General features: G+C 36.9%; 1 protein-coding gene across 6 annotated transcripts in view; it reads left to right on the forward strand.

Moving 5' to 3' along the window:
• Nucleotides 1–23,985, forward strand: part of RAPGEF6 (Rap guanine nucleotide exchange factor 6) — a gene marked incomplete at its 3' end in the record, with an annotated part of 221,145 nt that overhangs the window by 17,074 nt on the left and 180,086 nt on the right. For 5 of the 6 annotated variants that reach the window (XM_082623744.1, XM_082623747.1, XM_082623745.1 and 2 more), the window contains exons 2-4: nt 9,234–9,304; nt 10,246–10,302; nt 15,524–15,607. The exons of the other annotated variant lie outside the window; for it this stretch is intronic. In XM_082623744.1, the coding sequence (XP_082479870.1) occupies nt 9,234–9,304; nt 10,246–10,302; nt 15,524–15,607 (212 nt within the window). The remainder of the gene's footprint in view (nt 1–9,233; nt 9,305–10,245; nt 10,303–15,523; nt 15,608–23,985) is intronic. 6 annotated transcript variants of the gene reach the window in all.

Here is a 23,985-nt window from a genome sequence, read left to right on the forward strand (position 1 = left end):
TGGAAAAGTGAAAATCTGATAGACTCAGTTTCCACCAAAACTCATTAGTTGAGGTATTTGCTAAAGAGGTATTTATTCATGGCTTGACTTCTTTGTTAGATATTGTTGACCATATTCATTAGGAGTTGACAGAGTATTGCCTGGGAACCAAATTAGCCTACCAACTATTTTATAAATAAAGGTTTATTGGAATGTGCCCACACCCATTCATTTACTTTTTTTTTTTTGGTTGTTTTCATGCTACAAAGGCAAAGTGGATTAGTACTTGTGACAAAAACCATATGACCCAGAAAACCTAGAATATTTATTATCTGACCCTTTATAGAAAAGTTTGCCAACCCCGGATAGGAGTAATCCTAATACTTCTATTCAAATCCACGCAGTCACCATTTATAGATGCTGTTGGAGAACTGTGTGTAAAATGGCCAAATTGTCAAAAATTGGAGACAAATAAAGGGCAAACTTTTAGATAATTTGAAGGACTTTTAGAATCTAAAGTGCATCACTTTGTCAGACTTTCTTCAGGCAGAGAACTGGAGAACCACGTGTATATTTCAAAACTTGTAAATTATGTTCTCACTTAGACTTTAAAATTGAAAAGTGAATTCCTAATTCTTTGTCAGCTATTCATGGCATCATCAATGATGTACCAGAGATGTCCTCTGACTTGAAAACAGAGGAAATGCTATGACATAATTCAGTTGAGGATCTCAGGAAATTCTGGGACTCCTGGACTCTAGCCTACCCTCATTGGGCAGGTCAAGTTATGGACTTCTAATTCTGTTTGCCATGACATAACAGTTTTCAGACCTTGTTTGCCACTAAAACAAAATTGTCTTGACGTTAGAAAATAACACGCACATTTCCATGGGATAGGCATTTTGTGGGTGTCCTACCAGGTTATGATGACTCTTAATTCAAAGGGTGGGGCCCCAGCAGCTGTGTTTGTAGTATATGACTACACCTACCAACCACTGTTTTGGAAGTTCTAGCTCATGCATTAAAGCTAGAGGGAAAAAAAAAGTACGTATATACATAGATTGGGGAGGAAATACTAGTGTTCTTGTTCACAGGAGATGTTACTGTATATGTAAAAAATCCAAAAGAATCTACAAACTGTGAAATTTATTAAGGTTTATAGTATACATCTTAAACTTATCACAATCAACCTTCAAGTGATATTATACTATTTCTTATATAAGAACTATACAATACTATACTTCCATTTTTACCTTCTGGCCTTTGTGCTGTTGTGATGCATTTTACTTGTACACATAAATAAACCTCATAATACATAGTTGTCATTGTTGCTGTTTCCTTAAATAGTCAACTGTCTTTTAAATAATTAAAAAAAAGATTTATATTTACCCATGTAGTTACCATTTTCCAGTTTTCTTCATTCCTTTGTGTAGCTCCAGATTTCCATCTTGTATCGTGTTCCTCTTTTATGAATGACTTTTAACATTTTTTGTAGAGCAGGTGTGCTGGTGATTGACTGACTCAACCTTTGTATATATGAAAAATATTTTGCCTTCCTCTTTGAAAGGTATTTTTACTGGGAATAGTATTCTAGATTGATAGTTTTTTTCTTTTGTGACTTTAAAGGTGTTACTACAGTGTTGTCTGGATTGCATTGTTTCTGACTAGAAGTGTTCTGAATTCTAATGATCTCGCTGTGTAATTTATCTTCTTTCTCTAGCTGCTTTTATAATTTTATCATTTTTTAAGCAATTTGATTATGATCTTTGCTGTTGTTTATTTCATGTTTCTTGTGCTTGAGTTTTGTTGAGCTTCATGGATGTGCAAGTTTATAGTTTTTATCAAATATGGAAGATTTTCCACCATTCTCCAAATTGTTTTTTTGTTCTTTGTCTCCTTCACAGTGACTCCAGTTATACTTCTGTTAAGCCTGCTTAAAGTTGATGCCTATCTTACTGTTCACATTTTTGTGCTCTGTTCATATTTTTTCCATCTTTTCTCCCTGTGTTTTATTTATTTATATTTTTAAATTGAAGTATAGTTGATTTACAATATTATGCAGTGTTAGATCATACATACAACATAGCAATTCAGTATTTTTGTAGATTATACTCCATTTAAAGTTATTATAAAATATTGGTTGTATTCCCTGTGCTGTACATTACATCTTTGTATCTTATTTATTTTATATTTAGTAGTTTGTACCTTTTAATCTCCTACCCCTATCTTGCCTCTCTCCCCACTGGTAACAACTAGTTTGTTTATATCCATGAGTCTGTTTCTGTTTTGTTATATGTATTCATTTGTTTTACTTTTTAGATTCCACATGTAAGTGATAACATGCAGTATTTGTCTTTCTCTGTCTGATTTATTTCACTAAGCATAATACCCTCCAGGTCCATCCATGTTATTACAAATGGCAAAATTTCATTCCTTTTCATGGCTGAGAAGTATTCCATTGTGTGTGTATATGTGTGTGTGTGTGAGCGCACACATACGTACACATGTTACGTCGTCTTTATCTGTTCATCTGTTGATGGACACTTAGTTGCTTCCGTATCTTGGCTGTTGTAAATAATGCTGCTATGAACATTGGGTGCATGTACCTCTTTGAATTAGTGTTTTAATTTTCTTCAGGTGTATACCTAGAAGTGGAATTGCTGGATCTTACGGTAGTTCTATTGTTAGTTTTTGAAGGAACCTCCATACTGTTTTCCATAGTGGCTGCACCAATTTATATTCCCTTTCCTTACTAGGGCTCCCTTTTTCCCACATCCTTGCCAAGATTTGTTATTTGTGATCATTCTGCTGATAGCTGTTCTGACAGGAATGAGGTGGTATATAATTATGGTTTTGATTTGCATTTCTCTGGTAATTAGTGATGTTGAGCATCTTTTCATATGCCTCTTGGCCATCTGTATATCTTCTTTGGAAAAATGTCTTTCATGTCTTTTTCTTCTGCCCATTTTCTCATTGGGTTGTTTCTTTGATACTGAATTATATGAGCTGTTTATATATTTTGGATATTAACCCCTTGTTGGTCATATCATTTGTAGATATTTTCTTTCAGTCAGCAGTCAATTGTCTTTTTGTTTTGTCGATGGTTTCCTTTGCTGTGCAAAAGCTCTTATGTCTAATTAGGTCCCATTTGTTTATTTTTGCTTATGTTTCTGTTGCCTTAGGATACAAAAAAAATATTGCTGTGATTTATGTCAGAGTGTTCTGCCTATGTTCTCTTCTAGGAGTTTATGGTTTCAGGTCTTACAGTTAGGTCTTTAATCCATTTTGAGTTTATTTTTGTATATGGTGTGAGGAAATGTCCTAATCTCATTCTTTTACATGTAGCTGTCCAGTTTTCTCAGCATGACTTACTGAAGAGATTGTCTTTTCCCCATTGAATATTCTTGCCCCCTTTGACTTAGATTAATTGACCATAGGTATGTGGGTTTATTTTTGGGCTCTCTATTCCATTTCATTGATCTATGTGTCCTTTTTTTGAGCCAGTATCATCCTGTTTTGATTACTGTTACTTTATAGTATAATCTGAAGTGAGGGAGCATGATACCTCAAGCTTTGTTCTTTTTCTCAAGGTTGCTTTGGCTATTCAGGTTTTTTTGTGGTTCCATATAAGTTTTAGGATTATTTGTTCTAGTTCTGTGAAAAATGTCATCGGTATTTTGATAGGGATTGTATTAAATCTGTAGATTGCTTTGGGCAGTATGGACATTTTAACAATATTAATTCTTCCAGTCCATGAGTACAGGATATCTTTCCATTTCTTTATATCATCTTCAGTTTCCTTTATCAGTGTTATAGTTTTCAGCGTATGGGTCTTTCACCTCCTTGGTCAAGTTTATTCTTAGATATTTTATTCTTTTCATGCAGTTTCAAATGCAATTGTTTTCTTGCTTTCTCTTTCTGATCATTCATTATTATTAGTATATAGAAAAGCCACAGATTTCTGTATATTAATCTTATATTCTGCAACTCTATTGAATTCATTTATTCTAATAGTTTTTTAGTGGAAATTTTATAGAGTTTTCTATATAAAATATGACATCATCTGCAAATAGTGACAGTTTTTCTTCTCTTCCAATTTAGATGCCTTTTATGTCTTTTTTTCTTGTCTGATTGTTGTGACTACGACTTCCAGTACTATGTTAAATACAAGTGTCAGGAATTGGCATCCTTGTCCCAAGTTTCCAAGGTTCGAGAGCAGAAGTCATGAAGGTTAGGTCTGAGCTGGTTCCATTTTCTCTAAGTGTGTGCTCGGCGCCCCCCCCCCACCCCAGCAACCTCGGCATTTTCGCCCCCAGAGGGTAGTAGTGCTGGACCATGAGAGGCCAGAGTGGGCAGTCGATGTGGTTCAAGGTGCACACTGGGGCAGTCCCAGCACACTGGAGTTCCAGACTGCTTCTGATCTGCTGTCCCCACGAATGCCAGTAATGGTTGCCCTCACCCCATTCAGATGCAGTGCTGGGTCTGAGCTGGCTCTGTCTGCCACAGCTGTCTACTCTACTTGACTATGGCAGCCTTCACCCTAGTGGGGAGCTGTGCCATGGAGCAAGAGGGGCTGAAGCGGCCCTCAGCATGAGCCAGGGTGCACGTTTGGGCAGATGCAGGAAGCCATCTAGAGTACCTGGCATTTTCAGTTGCTTTCTCCACCCTGTTTTGAGAGAAACCAAGCATGTAGGTGCTCTTCACTAGCAACGTCTAGATTTCTCACAGCCCCCTTGCTAGTCCCACTGGTCTTCAAGTCAGCCAAGAGGACTTATCTTTCTGGTGTTGGACCCCAGGGCTGGGTTTCCTAATATGTGGTTCACACCCCTCACTGTTTGGGGAGGGTCTCTGAGCCCATGCAGTCCCCCTCCTCTGCTGTGTCCCCTCCTAGGGGCACAGGTCCTCACCTGATTGCTTCTCCTCTTTTCTTACCTGATTTCATGTGGATCTTTCATTACAGCCTTGGTTGTATAAGAGCCTTTCTGCCAATCTCCAGTTTGTTTTCAGTGAGAGTTGCTCCACACGTACAATAGATGTATTTTTGATGTGCTCATTGGAGGAGGTGAGCTCTGAATCCTCCTACTCCACCATCTTGATCTCCTTCCCCCATGTATTTTATTTTTTATTTCTATTTTTGTGTCTTTAAGTTTTTAAATTTTTTCTTCTACAATGTCTTAATACAATGTCTTAATGTGCCACTTATCCCATCCAGTGTGTTTTACATCTCAGTGTTGTTTTCATCTCTGGAATTTGTTTTTAGTGCCCCTTCTTATATAGTTAATCTTTTCTATATTTTCTTGAACATATGGAATACAGTTTCAATAAGTTTTTAAATGTCTTTTTGTACTAATTCTGTTATCTGGTAATGACTGAGTTGGTTTTGATTTTTTCTCTTCTCCTTATGGGTCATTTTTCCTGTTTCTTTTCATGCCTGGTGATTTTTAATGGAGTACCAGAGATTGTGAATTTTACTTTTTTATGTGCTGGGTATATTTTATTTCCTGTAAATATTCTTCTGGGATGCAGGTAATTTGGAAATCATGTGACCCTTTGGGGCTCTTTTTTGAGCTATGCTATGTAGCACCAGAGTAGCATTTAGTGCAGTGTTAATTTTGCCCAGTACTGAATCCAAAGGCTTTTGAGTACTCTACTAAATGCATTCTGAATTATGAGATTTTTCCACTCTCCCTGGTGGGAATAATAACTCTTCTGGTCCCTGTGTGAGTTTTGGGTATTGTTCCCTTTAATCCAAGAAGTTTAAACCTCAAAACTGTTGATGTTTTGGCCCAGAGAATCCTTTATTCTGGGGGCTTGTCTTGGGCATCATAGGATATTTAGTAGCATCTCTGGCTTATAGTCCCATGATGCTAGTATTGCCCCACCTTCCCCTCTGAAAATTATGACAACCCCAAATGTCTCCAGATATCACTGTGTCCCCCAGGGGGCAAAATCAGTCTTGATTGAGGACCACTACTCTAATCTTTTCAGATGGTTCCTTCCCTGAGTTCAGGTATTTCTTCATGTACATGGAAAGATCAGTACTCAACCCAGACTCAAGTGAGACCTTCTGTAGGTTTTCAGAACATTCTTTTCTGTGTAGTATGCGCTCTCTTTGTCCGGCTCTGCAAACTTGAGCTACCTTCTACTCTGCAGGTGGCCAGCTACTTCTTCTCAAGATACCACCAGGCAGTAAGGTGTGATAATTACATGAATCACCTAATTCGTTTCCCCTCTCTCAAATGCCACTGTCTTTTTTTCGTAATGTCTTATCTGTTGGAAAATGTTTCATTTATTTATTATGATTTTTAGTTGTTTTAGATGGAAGGTAAGTCCAGTCCCTCTTATTCCATCTTGAATGAAAGCTGAAGTCTCAAAAGTTTGTCTTTTACTTTGGAAGGGATGTTTTGTAATGCTCCTGACACTGCACCCCTGAAAACGTTAAAATGGCAGGTCTTTGAGCCCTCATAGAGTTAATATCTCACTTCCAGGAGTTCAAGTGTGTTACCCAAGACTCCAGGGTACCAGCCACTCCTTGCTCATTCTCTTGTTCATTCTGTTCAGTCAGCAAAATACATATGTATTGTGTCAGGTGGTCTAGATGGCTTCAGGTTATATTATGGTAGAGACTGAGAAAGTTGCAATAGCCCTTAGGCAAAACTGTAAGTTAATATTGTCCTGCACAACTGCCAACTGTTTCTTGTACTTTTTACTTTAGTAACTGGAATGGCAAAGAATACATTCACCAAATCAATACCTGAAGCTTAATTAATCATTCCTTCAACAATATTGTGTCTGGGACTTGCAGCTGTGCCCAGAGCTAAAATTTGGTTAAGTCTGTGACAGTCTGTAGTCATTTTTTAGGATCCGTCTGATTTTTGCAGATGATGCATGAGAAGGGCTGTCACCCCTGCATACCTTTTTTTTTTTTTTTTTTGCCGTACGCGGGCCTCTCACTGTTGTGGCCTCTCCCGTTGCGGAGCACAGGCTCCGGACGTGCAGGCTCAGCGGCCGTGGCTCACGGGCCTAGCCGCTCCGCGGCATGTGGGATCTTCCCAGACCGGGGCACGAACCCGTGTCCCCTGCATCGGCAGGCTCACTCTCAACCACTGCGCCACCAGGGAAGCCCATCCCCTGCATACTTTTAAGCCTTTACTGGCGGCCCTAGTCTTTGCTTCTTTGCCTCTTTGGAAAAGCAATATTGTCTTTTTTTTTTTTTTTTTTTTCTTTTTGCGGTATGCGGGCCTCTCACTGCTGTGGCCTCTCCCGTTGCGGAGCACAGGCTCCGGACGCGCAGGCCCAGCGGCCATGGCTCACGGGCCCAGCCGCTCCGCGGCATATGGGATCCTCCCAGACCGGGGCACGAACCCGTATCCCCTGCATCGGCAGGCGGACTCCCAACCACTGCGCCACCAGGGAGGCCCGCAATATTGTCTTTTATTTAGTATCTTGTTCTGGGGAATGGGGCAATTTCAGAGGTATCCACTTGACTTTTTCCACTCTGACAGCTTTTACCACATAGGTTCCTTTGTGGGAGTTATTCTAACTGCCAGATAAATAAATTCTAGTTATAAACTTGGGGAGTGGAGAGAGACAAGACTATTAGGTGGGTCTGCAGGCTCAATGAGTTCACTATGAGCCAGACTTTTTCCAGGACTCTGTTTCTGACCTCAACTCAAAGTTTTGGCTAGGAGGTTGTTTCTTTTGCCCCACAGAACCTCGACTTGGATCATTCTCTTAGTTCCATTCAGCTGGTAGCTGGTCTGGTCTAAGAAGGAATCAAATATCCGGTTCCTTGGTGCTGTTTCATGTGGCCTTTCTCTTTCAATGAGGCTATTTTGGGCTTCCTCACAACATTGGTACTCTCAGGGTATTTGAATCTTAGAAGTTACACGACCTCACTTTTGGCACATTCTTTTGGTCAGAACAAATCACAGGACCAACCCAGAGCCATGCGGAGGGCACCTAGATTCCTAACTTTTGATGAGGGAGTGACAAGGTCTCATTGCAAAAGAGCATATGGCATAAGACATATCATTGTAGCCCTCTTTGGAAGTACAGTTTATCATATCACTGCTCCATCTGCTGTCTTATAGAATTTTATAGACCATTTTTAGGTCTATAGACTCATTTGCTGTGGTTTCCTCTTTTAATCTATTCATTTCTTTATATATATATACTTAAAAATCTTTTTCCCTCTTATTTTGGTAAGGATTTAGCAGAGATGTGTGTGGTCATTGAATCCATCATGGTTAATTGGCAGTTGTAAGCTTTGGAATCAGAGATTATTGCTTTTTTTCTTAGAGCTTCCTTGTTGTCTTAGTAGCATATTGGAGAAAAAGGTTGTCTTATGTGTCTTTTCTTTTTTTCTCTCTGTCATTTGGTAATTCTCTTGTTATATATCAAAGAGAGTAGTGTTTGGGAGCAGTCGGTCCTGGTATAAAGGCATTACTCCTTGTAAGAGAATAAGGAGGTAAATTTTACATAGAGAATTTAAGCTTCTTTATAATCACCGTGCACCAACATTCTGTGGTAAAATACTTTTTTCTGTCAGGAATGTTCCTTCCACATTTTCCTTTTGCTATGCCATTGCTCTTAGCTGAGGTTATACTATGCTACTATACTTTATTAACCTGGGTTTATTAATATCTAATTATCTGAATGAGGGCTAGAGAAATGTTCCCCACTCCCCAGAGAGTGAACAATAGCATTGTCCCATTGGACGTCAGTTTTGTTTAGTGGTAGATTAATACCACCTTGAGTCTGTTTGAAAAGAGTTTTTTTTAGAAAATCATATTTTAAGAGGAATATTGACAAACAGAATCATCTCCAGAGGAGATCAGTTAGGATGCCTAAAGATCTGGAACCTGCAAATATTTAGACTTTGTTATCTGGAGGGAAAAAAAAAAGACTTATAAGAAGAGAAGATAACTGTTTTCAAATATTTGGAGGTCACTAAAGAAGAAAGATTGCATCTGTTTAGAAATGAAATAGACTTTTATGTGAAATAATGAGTTTTTGATTTCTGGCATTGTTTGAGTGGAGGTTGTCAGCCATGCTGAGGAGGGGTTCCTGTGTGGGTTGAGGAAACTCTTCTAAACCTTTTCAGATCTATTGTAATTCAGAGATTTTGTGACTCTTCTGTAGTTAACAGTTGTATCATAAATGGTTGTTTGCTTAAAATCAGAATTGTGGGATATCATTATATTTTAAAAAGTATATTTGAAAATTAATCTAAAATCTTTTTTGTTCTACAGGACTTAAATACTATTTATTCTTATCTTCATGGAATGGAAATATTATCAAATCTCAGGGAACATCAGCTTAGGTAAGTGTGATGCTGTGTTTAAGAGCATGTGCTAAGGAGTTATTCAAATGAGTTTGGATAGATAGTTGCAGGGACCAAATCATTTAGGGGCTTTTTATAGGATATGCAAAGAAATGGGCCTTTCTCATTCCAGTTTTCCTTAGCCCTGGGACTTTGAGCAAGTCTTAACATCTAAGCTGCAGTTTTGTCTTCCATAAAATAGGGATAAAAAGATTACCTTTGTTACAGCATTTTGAGGATTAAATGAGAATATTTAAGGCAAAGTGCAGTGCTAGCTAGTGAAAACAGAACTTTCTCTTTGTAGTTTGTATTGATACTTATTGTATCAAATGCTTGAGATGGGCATGGTATGATGTAGTGTTATATTAAAGTGGAAGGAGCAAGACTCTTGATTTGGCATAAGCTCCTATGGACAGTACCCATAAGCTTTCCGAACCTCATTTTTCTATTCTGTAAAATGAGTTTTCTCTCCTGCTACCTTGTATCATTGTGATTATATTTGTAAAAATACTTTTGAGTGCTATAAGCACTAACTATTATAACTTTGCATAATATTTTAATTAAACTGTGTTTTTCTTCCATGACCAGCTTACTGATCACTTTTTCTGGCTATTCTTTAAGTTTCTGGCTATGGACCAGATTCTAAATATAATTGTTTGGAATTTATTATTTTCTGTTTTCTGTGTAACATAATTTAGATATTAGTATATGTCAAGTAAGTGTATCAAGAAGAAAGAAAAAACTAGGGCATTAGTAGTAAAGTATTTTTAAATGCAAGCAAATTTATATTCAACAGATTTGTGTGTGTGTGATTATATTTTTAAACTCTAGTGAAAAATTTAGTGATAGATCTGATCATTTTCTGTTGTAATTATAACAATTTTTGAAACAATTCAAATAAAATAATTTAAAAAATTTTTACTTTTTAAAAAATATTTTAGATTAATGTCTGCAAGAGCACGCTATGAGAGATACAGTGGCAATCAAGTTCTTTTTTGGTAAGTATTTCCATAATTAGCTTAAATTAATGTTTAAAATTTAGATTGTTAGCATTGAAATTCATTTGATTCTGGAACAGTTTCTGTAGAGGAGATTGAAATATATTCCTAAACTGTGAAATATAATATACATAGGGCTCACAGAAGTTGTACAGTGCAACGAAGTTTAATAAATATGTACACCTGTGTAACTACTATGCAGTGAATATGTAGAACATATCAGCTCTTCAGAAGGCTCTAGTCAGCTGTCTTGGAAAGGTAATCTAGTTCTGATGTCTGTCACCTTAGATTAGTTTTGTCTCTGTGAATTTCATATAGATAAAATCTGTTGGTCAGGCTTTTTATACTTCACAAATGTTGGAGATTCTTCCATGTTTTTGCATTCATTCTTTTTCAGTGTTTTACAGTATACAGTTATGTGAAAATAACATAATTTGTTTATCCTTCCCACTATTAAATAATTTGGGTTGTTTCCAGTTTTTCCCTATTATGAATAGTAAGTTTCTATGACTATTTTATTCATGTGTCTTTGTACCTCTATTTACTCATTCTTCTTGGGAATATTCTTAGGAATAAAAGCATTGGAAATGCACATGCTCAAATTTAGGAGATTTTTTAAAAAATAAATTTATTTATTTTATTTATTTAGTTTTGGCTGCGTTGGGTCTTCGTTGCTGAGTGCAGGCCCTCTCTAGTTGCAGCAAGCAGGGGCTACTCTTTGTTGCGGTGTGTGGGCTTCTCATTGTGGTGGCCTCTCTTTTTGCGGAGCATGGGCTCTAGACACGCGGGCTTCAGTAGTTGTGGCTCATGGTCTCTAGAGCTCAGGCCCAGTAGCTGTGGCGCACGGGTTTAGTTGCTCTGCGGCATGTGGGATCTTGCTGGACCAGGGATCGAACCCGTGTCGTCTTCATTGGCAGGCGGACTTTCAACCACTGTGCCACTAGGGAAGTCCCAGGAGATTTTAACATTAGAATCTAAAGTATTTATTTCATTTTATCTCGTGATTTTGTTTTTTGTTTACCTGCTTACTAATGATGATGAATGATTTTCATGTTTTTATAGGCTATTTGGATAGCTCTTTTATGATCTCCTGATTCAAGTTTTTGACCATTTTTTAGTTGGACTATCTTATTTCTATTGATTTGTAGAAAATTTTTGTGAATTCTATATCTAAGTCCTTTGTTGGGTACATAAGTTGTGAATATCTTCTCCCACTGTGTGGCTTGCTTTTTTTTACTCTATTAATGGCATCTTTTGAAGAGAAGAAATTTCTTACTTTCTCAATTTTTCCGCTTGTGATTAGTGCTTCTCATGTCCTGTTTAAAAAAACAAAATCTTTCCCTTCCTCAGGATTATGAAGATATTCTTCTCTGTTTTTCTTCCAAAAATTTTGGCAACAGTGATCTCTTTTATTATATATATGAAGCTGGTATAGAGAAATGGTATTAACTTCAGTGTTTCATTGCACCCTGCGTTTGTCATTATTTCTAAGTATTTACTGGATTCATGGATTTTAATAGCTCTATTTGTTCATTTGTTAATTCATTCACTTACTATTAAATGTTTGTCTGCTATACACTATGCTTAGCCTGTTGTAGAGTGGTGGGAAGACATGGGATTTGTCCTTATGAGTTTATTCTATAGTGGGGGAGAGAAAGTTAATTAAAATAGCTACACATATTTAAGTGCTATCAAGGAAATGTATAGATTTATAGATAAGTGGAACAGAATTGAGAACCTATAAATAAACCCTTATATTTATAAACAGTTTCTGTGTGTGTTTTTTTTAATGGCCTTGTAGCTGTGTAGCTAAGATGTGCACACAATGTGGGTATAACACAACTGAGTATTAAAAAGGAACCACCAGTGAACAGTTTATTTTTGATGAAGGTACTAAAGCATTTCAATTGGGAAAGCATAGTTTTTTCAACAAATGGTGCTGGGTTGATTGAGTATTTATATGCAGAAACTTAATTTAGATTCTTATCTTACACCACACACAAAAATTAATGAGATATTCACTTTACACCCATAATAGCTACAGTTGCAGGTGTGCGAAATGGGTAGAGGGGATCACCTGTATGGAAATGGATGGAAACTAAATTTTTGATAGTGAGCATGCTATAGGTTATACAGAAGTAGAAATATAATGTTGTACATATGAAACATATGTTGTAAACCAGTGTTACTTCAATTAAAAATATATTTTAAAAAGTAGCTGCAGTCAAGGGTAAAGAAGATGTGGCACATATATATAATGGAATATTGCTCAGCCATAAAAAGAAACAAAATTGAGTTATTTGTAGTGAGGTGGATGGACCCTAGAGTCTGTCGTACAGAGTGAAGTAAGTCAGAAAGAGAAAAACAAATACTGTATGCTAACACATATATATGGAATCTAAAAAAAAAAAAAAAGGTCCTGAAGAACCTAGGGGCAGGACAGGAATAAAGACGCAGATGTAGAGAATGGACTTGAGGACATGGGGAGGGGGAAGTGTATGCTGGGACGAAGTGAGAGAGTGGCATGGACATGTATACACTACCAAATGTAAAATAGATAGCTAGTGGGAAGCAGCCGCGTAGCATAGGGAGATCAGCCCGGTGCTTTGTGTCCACCTAGAGTGGTGGAATAGAGAGGGTGAGAGATGCAAGAGGGAGGAGATATGGGGAAATATGTATAGCTAATTCACTTTGTTATAAAGTGGAAACTAACACACCATTGTAAAGCAATTATACTCCAATAAAGATGTTAAAAAAAAAAGTATCTGCAGTCTAAAAGCTAGACATAACAAGTGTTGGTGAGGATATGGTGACACCTGGAATCGTCATATATTTGTGGTAGAGATGTAAATATAGCCACTTTAGGAAACGGTTGGCAGTTTCTTAAAATTTTACCATATGACCCAGTAATTCCACTTTTACATATTTACCCAAGAGAAATGAAAACACGTGCAGAGACTGTACATAGATGTTCTTAGTAGCACTATTCATACTAGCCTAAAACTCGAAATAATTAAATTGTTCAGTGAATAGATAGATAAAATGCTCTGCATCTATATAGTGGAATACTATTTGGCAATAAAAGGGAATAAAATGCTGCTACACACTACAACATGGACAAACCTCAAACATATTATGCTAAATGGAAGAAGCAAGATAGAAACATCACATATTACATGATTCCATTTATACGAACTGTCCAGGAAAGACAAATCTATAGAGACAGAGCAGGTTATTGGTTACCTGGGGCAGGGATTGACTGCAAACGAGGCATAAGAGATCTCTTTGTGATGTTTGCACAGTTCTTTTCAATATCATAAAAGTCATTGAATTGTGCACTTAAAATGAGTGAGTTTGTGGTATATTGATTATACCTCAGTTAAGCTGTTTAAAAATTAATATAAAGAGTTACCCACATCTGTATTTGGCTAATCATAAACAAAGGAATTTCTAAAAAATGAATGTGGAAGTTAATTAAGTAAAGAGTTTAAATTCAGAGATTAGTGGAAGCAGAGAAAAGAATGTGTATAGTTGATCTTAACTGGGAAGCATGATGATAGAAAGAGTGAAAATAAACCACTGTGTTCAGTGCCATGAGCAGAGAGGAAGAAACAGGAAGAGAGGGGTGTGGAGAGCCAGGTGGAGACCACCTTAATAGTTTTTGTTCTTTATTTTAGGAGGAGTGTGAAGCCTTTGAAAGGAGTAAGATCTGACAAGATTAAATATGCCACTCTTCTCTAGGCTAGATTATTCTTAGATTCATTTGCTTGCAAAGAGAAAGGAGATAGCCGCATGTTAAAAGACTTTCACTTTCCTTATGTTTACTCATCAGATGCATTGCCAAACTGTGCTCTGAGAGTGGAATTCTCTGCAAGGTTTGAACAGTTTCTGATTCGTGAGCTGGCATGGCTCTCTTGGTGGTAGGAGTGAATTTCAGGATTTCTACTCCGTTTGTAGTAGAATTTACTGACAACTTTGTGACTGTTTCAGCAAAGTGAGATAAAAATTAGAGGCTTATGGTAGCATCCAATCATAACTTTCTTCTGTCTTGATTTTGGGCAGAATTTTCTTTTACTGATTTTATTCCTTCTTGTACAAAAGTCATGTTTCAAAAGAATTAGAAAGTAAAATTTCCAAACAAAGAACCTTAAGTAGGAGATTTTCAGCCATTTGTATCTTCCTTCTGTGAAGATGGAAGGGATGGATATAAAGAACTTTAAAGTATCTTCTGGAAACTTGATGATACTTTTTTCTTATGGTAGGCAATAGGATTCACCCAGAAAGCTCATCCTGGGTGCTATGTAGAGTGGTTTGGAGGCTTAGTTTTCTGGGTGGAGGATGGTACTATTCATTGAGAACAAAAAAAATGAAGCTTGAAAGAAATGATAGGTCGATTTTGAACATGTTGAGGTTGAATTGTGTGTTAGATATACAAGCTAACATGTCAAGTCGATAGCCAGAGAGATGTACAGTTCTCCAGCTCAGAGGAAATGTTTATTTTATAAAATTAAAATTGTCTACATATTGGAATTAATTGAAGTTTTAGGTATGGTAAATTAAAAATACTTGAGAGAAAGAGGAAAAGATTAGATTATAAAGTAACATCTAACAAGATTCTCAGTTTCCATTGGAGATTTAACTGAACTAAAAATGATGATGGACTTAAGTCATCTGATATTCTTTTATCCCTCAAACACACGTAAAGTGAAAGATTGGGTAGGCATTTAATGTATTTCTGTCAATAAAATTTAAGAGAAAGAGGTAGACCCAAATTATAGTTGAACGTGAAGATGGAACATCGATAAACTTGTGAATTCCAAACATTATTGTCTTTAATATACAATAAACTTATAATATACATAAAAGTTACCAGAAATAGAATTTTTTAATATGCACATGTAGTACAATATTTAAGTTAATCTTCATCAAATGTGGTGATCCAGTAAACAAAAATGAGGAATGGGAAGTTACTGATATAAATTAATAAGATAGAGCTAATAAACATACATTTCTGAAGCCTATATCTTAAGCTAGTGATTATGTAAGATATGAACATGGTCTGTATGAAACCTTAGGCAACAGGCAAAATTTCCAAGGAGAGTTAATTTTTAATGATTTATGATATTAGAATATTTTTCATGTTTTGTATTTTGTACTGAATCCATATACATGTGAATGTGTGTATTTATTTACTCATCTATTTACTTATTCATTTAAACAGTTCAGAAACTATTGCCAGATGTTGGTATATCCTGCTTTCTGGATCTGTGCTTATGAAAGACTCCATGGTTTTGCCTCCTTGCAGGTATGTTTACATTTGCTGCTTAGTGTATGTGGTAGGCAAAGTTACATTACAACTAGTTACTTTATTTCTTACGTTAAACTATTTTTATGTAGATGTGTATTTTCTCTTAGAAGGTGATACATTTTAGAAATGTCCTTGCTTTTTGGTACTATTTGAAGTACTTAGCAGGAATCAACTGATATTTCATATTTCTTGGGGGTATAATCTATAGTTTACACCATGGCATATTATACTGCTATTTGATCTTTAGTTGTATGTGAGATTTGATCTCATTTATCTGATGGTTTTGCATTCATTGCTGTTAGTTATAGGGAGGCAATATATCTTTATAGTTAAGAAATCGGTTTTTAGAGTAATGCGAACTAGGCTAGTATCCTGATTTTGTCACTTATTAGTTTTATGACTTTGGACAAATTATAGTTTTCTTGTATGTAAGAGGATAATAATAGAACCTATTTAAGTGCCTTATGAGGTTATAGCAAGCTACTACTCAAAGTTCTCAATGGAACTCTGTAAAAGTTGACATTCTAGAGCCAGACTGCTTGAGTTCACGTCTTTGCTCTACTGTATAATACTTCTTGGACAAATTACTTAATCCCCTTGTGCCTCGGTTTCCTCATTTGTAAAATAGGGACAATAATAAGATGTATTTCGTAGGCCAGCTTTGAGTAATAAATGAGTTTATATATATATATAGAGAGAGAGTTCTTAGAACAGTGCCTGGCTGTTACAAGTAATTGTTAATTATCACCATCAGAATTATTAGGTAAAAGAAGAGTGGTTGGAAAGATGATCAGATATACTATTCTTAGAGAATTTGGTCTGTTAGTAATTCTTAAGATTTTGGGGCCTCAAATTATAATTTGGTGACATAAAAATGTAATTTTTTGGTGATTTTCCCAATAATGCTGAGAAGAGATTTTTAGGCTTTTAAGGTAAGACTTCTAATTGCAGCTAAATTAATTTAGTTGCAAAAGTATTAAATTTAAGTATCAAGGTACATTCTACTTGACAGATGGTACGAGACATCTCAGTTTTGATGCCATTTTTAAAGCCATGTCTTTATTCTTAAAACTTTATATCATCAACTTTTGGTTAAATGAAATCTATACTTCTTGATTAGTAGTATAAAACATATTGTTGACTGTTTTTACAAATGAAATACATAATAGTTCTTGGTTATTTAAGCCTTTTGGGTATTGTTCCTTTCCACTGTTTCTGAAAGTCACTTTAGTGATTTGTAATGAGTTAGCTACTGACACAGAATAAGCTGGGCTGATACTGACTACAGTTATATTTTAAGATTATTAGTATTCTTGTGAATATTTTATCACCCTTTTCTGCTGTTAGGAATAGTCAAGGACTTTATGTAGCCATTAATCAGCCACAATAATTCACCATGAGTTTGTGATCGAGACAATGAAGTTTATCTTTTAAATAATTGATAGTATGAGTTTTTTTTGTTTTGTTTTTTCTTTTTTTGAGCTGTACCACTCAGCTTGTGGGATCTTAGTTCCCCGACCAGGGATTGAACCTAGACCCACGGCAGTGAAAGCACCAAGTCCTAACAACTGGACTGCCAGGGAACTCCTGATAGTATGAGATTTTAAAACAATAAAGTCATGGAATGCTTTACTGTAACCATCATGAACTTCACAGCAAACATTATTGTAGAAGTCTATTTAATCGTTATTTAGAGAGCAGTTCCTAGGTAGGAGATTTATATTTTGTGTTTGAGAGATACTTGTAATAGGTTATTGTTAGGATTAAATGAGTCAATACAAATAAAATACGTAGAATAATGCTTAGCATATATTAAGCATCAAATAATTTTTGGCTTCTGTTCATTATAATAGCGTTGGGATATGATCATTATGGTAATCAACAGATATGAGCACTACCTAGTATAAGACAAGGAATAATAGTGGTTTTCTAGGTTATAAAAATACAGCCTATTTCTCTAGATATTAAGGTATTTGTTACTCCCTTATCAGTGAGTAGACAGAAACCAAACAGTAATTTGAACAGGGACAGTTTAAAGAATTATTAACTACTTTAAGAAGTTAGGTACTAAGAAGGATAAAGGAACTAAGGGAGAGAGTACCCAAGGAAGGAACAAACTTGAAAGGGGAGCCCTCTCCCCAAAACTGAAATTCAGAACTTGTTGGTGAATATGTTACTTGTAGCCCAATAGCTAATGGAGAAGTTCACTTGGTTGCCCTGGGCCAGAGCTGTCCACAGTTATTGAGTCAGGGCTGGCAGGAAGAGATCCTCTGACCAGGACTGGTAAGCAATAAAATCCTCCCTCACCCCCACCCGGCCCAGGGTGCAGATGGGCCCTGAGGCTGGAGATAGGACCTCCCTTTGCTCACATACCCCACAGAGCAAAGAATACTTTCCTACTGCAGTGTCCCTGTACTAGCACCCTTTACTGACAGAGCTTTAACATTTCCAGCTGGCCAAAGGAGAATCTTGACTAAATCCAGATGCTTTATTACAAAGTAAATTTGAAACTGAGAGCAAATACATTTGAACTTGAGAGGCAATAAATAAATGGTACAGTCCACTCTCTTGGTTACTCAGTTTTCATTCTGAACACATTTGAGCTTCCATCCAACTCTGTTTCCACCTAACAAGATGTAGCTATCATTCATATAAGTAAAGAAGTTCCTACTCTCTCCCCAAAATAAGGAGATGCACAGTTCCAACAGTCATTACTCGCTGTTTATTACATATTCCATCACAGTACTCTGAATATTCTATTAACTACAAACTACTTTGTAAAGTTCACCTCCAACAACTTATATATAAAGTAAATAGGGGGAAGAGAAGGAAGAAGAAAATGGTTAACATTTACAGAACTCCAGACATATACACAATATATAGTCCTTGTTTCTGTAACTGGTCACAAGCCCGTAGTTGGTATCTCTTGCTTCCTTTTTTTCACCACCCATTCAGTACTTCTGGCCTCAGCCAGAATTTCAGCTGTTCTGCGTTCTTTACTTGATGATGGGCACAAAACTTTCATTTCTGAAGGATCGTTAATTATCCTGCCCACCCCACCCCCCATCTTTGGTTGCCGTTAGTTTTCCATTAACCTTTAACAGCGGACTTGAAAGTACTACAAGGAGCCTAAATGAACCCCCTGGGCTTCAGATGTAGTTCTCCTGGCCCCCATTGTATGCAGCAACTCAGTTTCTCCTTGGTGATTGGGATCAATCACTCAGGCCAGTAGAATAACCCCTTTTCCTGCCTTTTGGTTCAGCGGCCAGGTGGAAGTCTCTAATTCAGTGGAACCGTTGCTGTGTTTCCATAGCTAGACATAATCTAAGACTAAGAATCAAAACCAGCAGAGCTCACAGTTTTAGGGAGGGGAAGTAAAAATTCTGTGAATGAATTATTAAGTATAACAGTGAGAAGAGCCGCTCCTATTTCCACGCCTTGAATATCAGACCCATGTATTCTGGCTGTTGGGGGAGACAAACCATTGCTGTACTTCTGCTGCTGCAAAATGAGTACCTTGATTGAAAATGATGCTGTCTGGAGTGCCGAGGCAATAGATAGGCATTTTGTGAGCCTGTGGATAGTGGTGCTGACAGAAGCATTATGGGCAGGAAAGGCAGATCATTTCCAGAATATATGCCTGTTCCAGTGAGGACAAATATAGTCCTTCTCCATGATAGAAAAGGTTCAGTGTAAATAATTTGCCTCTAGCTGACTAAATAGTCCTCCTGAGGAATGCTTCCATATCAGAGACTCAGTATTGGTTTCTGCTCTTGCCAGATTAGGTACCCAGCAGTAGCATTGGCAGTTGAGCCGCTGCATATTTTCCATCTCTGTCACAATAGCCACTTCATTTGTGGGCCCATTGAACAAGCACTGACTGGGGAGAAAGAGTTTGATTGACATCCATAGAGCATGTTATTTTGTTTACCTCTACAGTGGATGCCCTGTGTGCATTCACAGGGGACACAGGTATCTTCAAAGTCTGTATCCATTTTGAAAGAGGTCCTTCCATATACCTCTTCCCAGACTTCCTTGTTACCAGTCTTCCAGTCCTTTTCCTTCCAGGTCTCTGACTATTCAACCAAACCATTAGTAACTGCCCCCATGAATGTTTAGATATTGATCTAATAATTCTGGCCTCTCTCAATCCAGATAAAATGGACAGCCAAATGTATTGCTTGAAGTTCTATTCCCTAGAAGGATTTTCCTTCACTACCTTCCTTCAGGGTCACCTTTGAGTGGGGCTGTCCACTTTGGGGTAGTACTAGCATGTTGTGCAGACTCATCTGTGAAACAGGCTCAGGTTTTTTCTTCTTCAGTCACTTGGTCATAATGGACTCCCTGGGTGGGCATAGGCACAGGTTGAGGTGGAGGAGGCAATGCAACAGGAATTGGTATTGAAGGAGTCTGAGCCACCTGCTCATGCAACTTATTCTGGACCTGGGTAAACTTGATCTCTTATATACCATATTTATTTGATAATAGATTGCTACTGCTCATGCCCAACCCTTACGGCTAGCAATGCAGTTCATGATAGGAAGTTCAGGCTGCATAGTCACCTGATGTCCCATGGTTAGGCATTCAGCCTCTACCAATGCCCAGTAGCAAGCCAGAAATTGTTTCTGGAAAGTAGAATGTTATTTGCAGAAGAGAACATGGATATTTCAGAAATTCTAGAGACCTGCACTGTCATTCTTATATTAGTGCTTGTCAGACACTCCCTAGAATATCACTATTTGCCGTGAACACTAAATAATCCATCATTGGATATGCTGGATCATGAGGCCCAAGTAGTAGAGTGGCTTCTACGGTGTCCTGAACTTGGCGGCAGCCTTATGGGCAACTCTGAAGATGGGTCAAAGTAGCACACTTTATGTTACCTCCAGAATCTGAGAAAACTAACCAAACATTGTGCCTCTTCTTTTGTGCTAGATGGTATGAGGTGCAGCAACTTGTATTTCACCTTGTAGGTGATATGTTGTCATGCCCCAAATTATGGAACTCCCAGAAATTTGACTGAGGGGGCAGGTCCTTGAATTTTTGTAGCATTTATCACCTAAACTCTAGTTTGCATATATTTTAATAAGCATCTAAAGTGCAGCCCCTTATCTTGTAATGAAGTTTTATATGTAATTTAAACTAATAAAATATATTTTACAGTTTACAATAAACAAAGGAGAAAAGGAATAAATCAAATCTGAAATATCATTGTCTTTCTTTTGAAACGGATTTAGTGTTTTCTAGAATTGAGTCCATTTTCTATTTGTCACCGTAAATTTTCAGTGTAGCTCAAGAAAACAAGGACTTCATTACTGTGATTTTTATTTATTTATTTTAAATAAATTTATTTTTTAAATTTTTGGCTGCATTGGGTCTTCGTTGCTGTGTGTGGGCTTTCTCTCGTTGTGGTGGTGGGGGGCTACTCATCGTTGTGGTGCGTGGGCTTCTCGTTGCGATGGCTTCTTTTGTTGCGGAGCATGGGCTCTAGGCGCCCGGGCTTCAGTAGTTGTGGCATGCAGGCTCAGTAGTTGTGGCTCACGGGCCCTAGAGCGCCGGCTCAGTAGTTGTGGCGCATGGGCTTATTCGCTCCGCGTTATGTGGGATCTTCCCGGACCAGGGCTCGAACCCGTGTCCCCTGCATTGGCAGGCAGCTTCTTAACCACTGCGCCATTAGGGAAGTCCCATACTGTGATTTTTAAATAAAATTTAATGCGTGTGTTGATTGAAACATTCATTTATGCAGCAAATAAGCATTGATCGTCATCTCCATGTAAGACACTGGCATTAAGAAAAAAAGACTGACTTAACTTGGTGGAATGGGATGACTGCTTTGTTTAAAAAGGGCCCTTGTTGTGTGACACTAGAAGAAAACTTTATTGGGGAGGCAACTGTGGAAATGGATTCTACAGATAAGCAGGATTAGGTCGGCAAAGAAGGAGGGAACAGGTATTTCAGTCAGAATATCTCAAGCACTGAGAGATAATTCATTTAGAAGATATTTATTGAGTGCCTGCATGTGTCAGGCACTCTTCTGGTCATTGAGGTTGGGAAGGGTTAATCACCTTTCACCAGCACTGTAAATAGCATTGTCCTTTTTCTACAGACGTAATTTTTAGAATAATTTTTTTTGACAAAGTAATGAATTTGTACTGTTCGAAAGTCAAAACAGTATAACAAGTTGTACCTTAAGAAGTATTATTCCCACTTTTATTATTATCCATGCCATTCAACCCACCTGTGTAGAAAGCTAACCACTTTTATTAATGTCTTACATATCTTTCTAGATATTTTAAATATATGTGAACAAAAACAAATACATATTCTTATTTTTTCTATTTCTGACCCAAGTAGGAACTTTATTCAGCAGTTTTAACTCCTTTATTGTGAAATAAATGGGGAAAAGTGCAGATAACCTAAATGTACATGTTAATGCATTAGTATAAATTGAACATTTGCCTAATCACTACTCTCAGATCAAGAAATTGAAATTTGTCAGCACCCTGGAAGGATCCTTGCTTGTCGTTTCTCAAATCAACTCTCTTGCTTTCCCCTCAAAGATCATCATTTTCCTAAATCTTAATCAATCTTGAATAGCTATAGAATTTTAGCCTGAGGATATGTATTGTAGTTTAGTTTTGGTTACTTTTGAACTTAATAGGAATATACTCTTCCATTCTTTTTATATGCCTTCTTTTGCCTAATGTTATGTTTATGAGATTCATCTGTGTTATGCATGTAGTTAGTTCATTCTCATAGAGTATTTCATTGTTTCCATAGTTGAGGGCTATTAAAAGTAAAGCAGCTGTGAACATTCTTGTACATTAGATGCACATGTTACATTTCTGTAGGTATACCTATCAGAAAATTGTTGGCTTATAGGATGTGCCTGTTTTCAGCTTTAATTGTTCATTGCAAGTTGCATTCCAAAGTGGATGTACCAGTTTACACACCCAGGAGCAGTGCATGAGAATTCCTATTGTTCCACATCCTTAACAACACTTAGTATTGTCATTCTTTTTATTTTTTTTGACTGCTTAATTTCAGTTATTCTGTTGAGTGTGTTGTGTGTGTGTGTGTGTGTATGTGTGTATCTCTTAGTTTTGCTTTGCATATTACTGCTTGTTGATGAGTGAGTACATTTTCATTTAAATAACCTCTTTTGTAAAGTGCTTCTTCAAGTCTGTTCCTCATTTTTCTAATGCATTGTATTTTTGTTATTGAGATGTGGAAATTCTTTGTGTATTCCGAATAAAAATTCTTGCTTGATTATTTATATTACACATTTCTTTTCCCTACTCTGTGCCTTGTATTATTCTTTTAGTAATGTCTTTGGGTGAGCACAAGTTCTTAACTCTAAATAGAGCAATTCAGTCTTTTCCTTTTTGTCTTCTTTGCTTAAAAAATATTTCTGTAGCTGAGATCATGAAGGTATTTTACTTTTTTACTTTCTAGAATTTTTCTCGTTTTCCTTTCACATTTAGAACTGTAGTCTACTTAGAATTGGTTTTTGAGTATGGCATAGTGTTGCATGATTTTCCATGTGGATTCCTGTATGTTCTTCTCCCACTCTCATTCAGTGCCACCTTTTTCAAAAATATCCACATATTTGTGTACCTATTTCTGGGCTCCTATTCCATTAGGTTTTGTTTATCCTGCTTGAATACCACATTGTTGTAATTATCATAGCTTTATGATGTGTCTTGAAGTTTAATAGAGAAACTATTAGTGAGAAACTGCTGAACTGTGTTTCACAGTGGTTGTACCATTCTAGACTTCTACCAGCAATGGATAAGAGTTCTGTTCCTATTTTTACATAGTCATCAACATGTGGTGTCCTCAGTCTTAGTTTAGCTATTCTAGTCACTGTGAAGTAGTTTTAATTTTCATTTTCCTGCTCAATAATGATATTGAGCACTTTTCCATTGCTTGCCCTATATTCTTTTGTGAAGTATCTCTTTAAGTTTGTGTGTGTGTGTGTGTGTGCACGTGCGTGTGCCTGTTTTAAGGTTGAGTTATTGGTCTTTATTATTTTGTAGAAATCTTGAATACATTCATGATGCAAGCTGACAGGTATTGCATGCATTTTTATCTCATTTGATTTGCGTTTTCAGTTTCTTAAGTCTGTCCTATTTAACAACTTTATTAAGGTATAATTGACATAAACTAAACTGCACATATTTAAAGTTATAATTTGATAAGTTTGACATATGTATACACCCATAAAACTACCATGTCCAACCCCCTCAAAGTTTCCTCAGGTCTCTTTGTAAACCTTGCTCATCCTTCCTTGCTCTGTCCCTTCATCCCCAGAGGTCACTGAATCACTGAGATTTTTTTGGGGGGGGGTCACTATAAATCAGTTTACATTTTTT

This window comes from Mesoplodon mirus, assembly GCF_964341445.2.
Source record: "Mesoplodon mirus genome assembly, chromosome: 5".
NCBI classification, from domain to species: Eukaryota; Metazoa; Chordata; class Mammalia; order Artiodactyla; family Ziphiidae; genus Mesoplodon; species Mesoplodon mirus.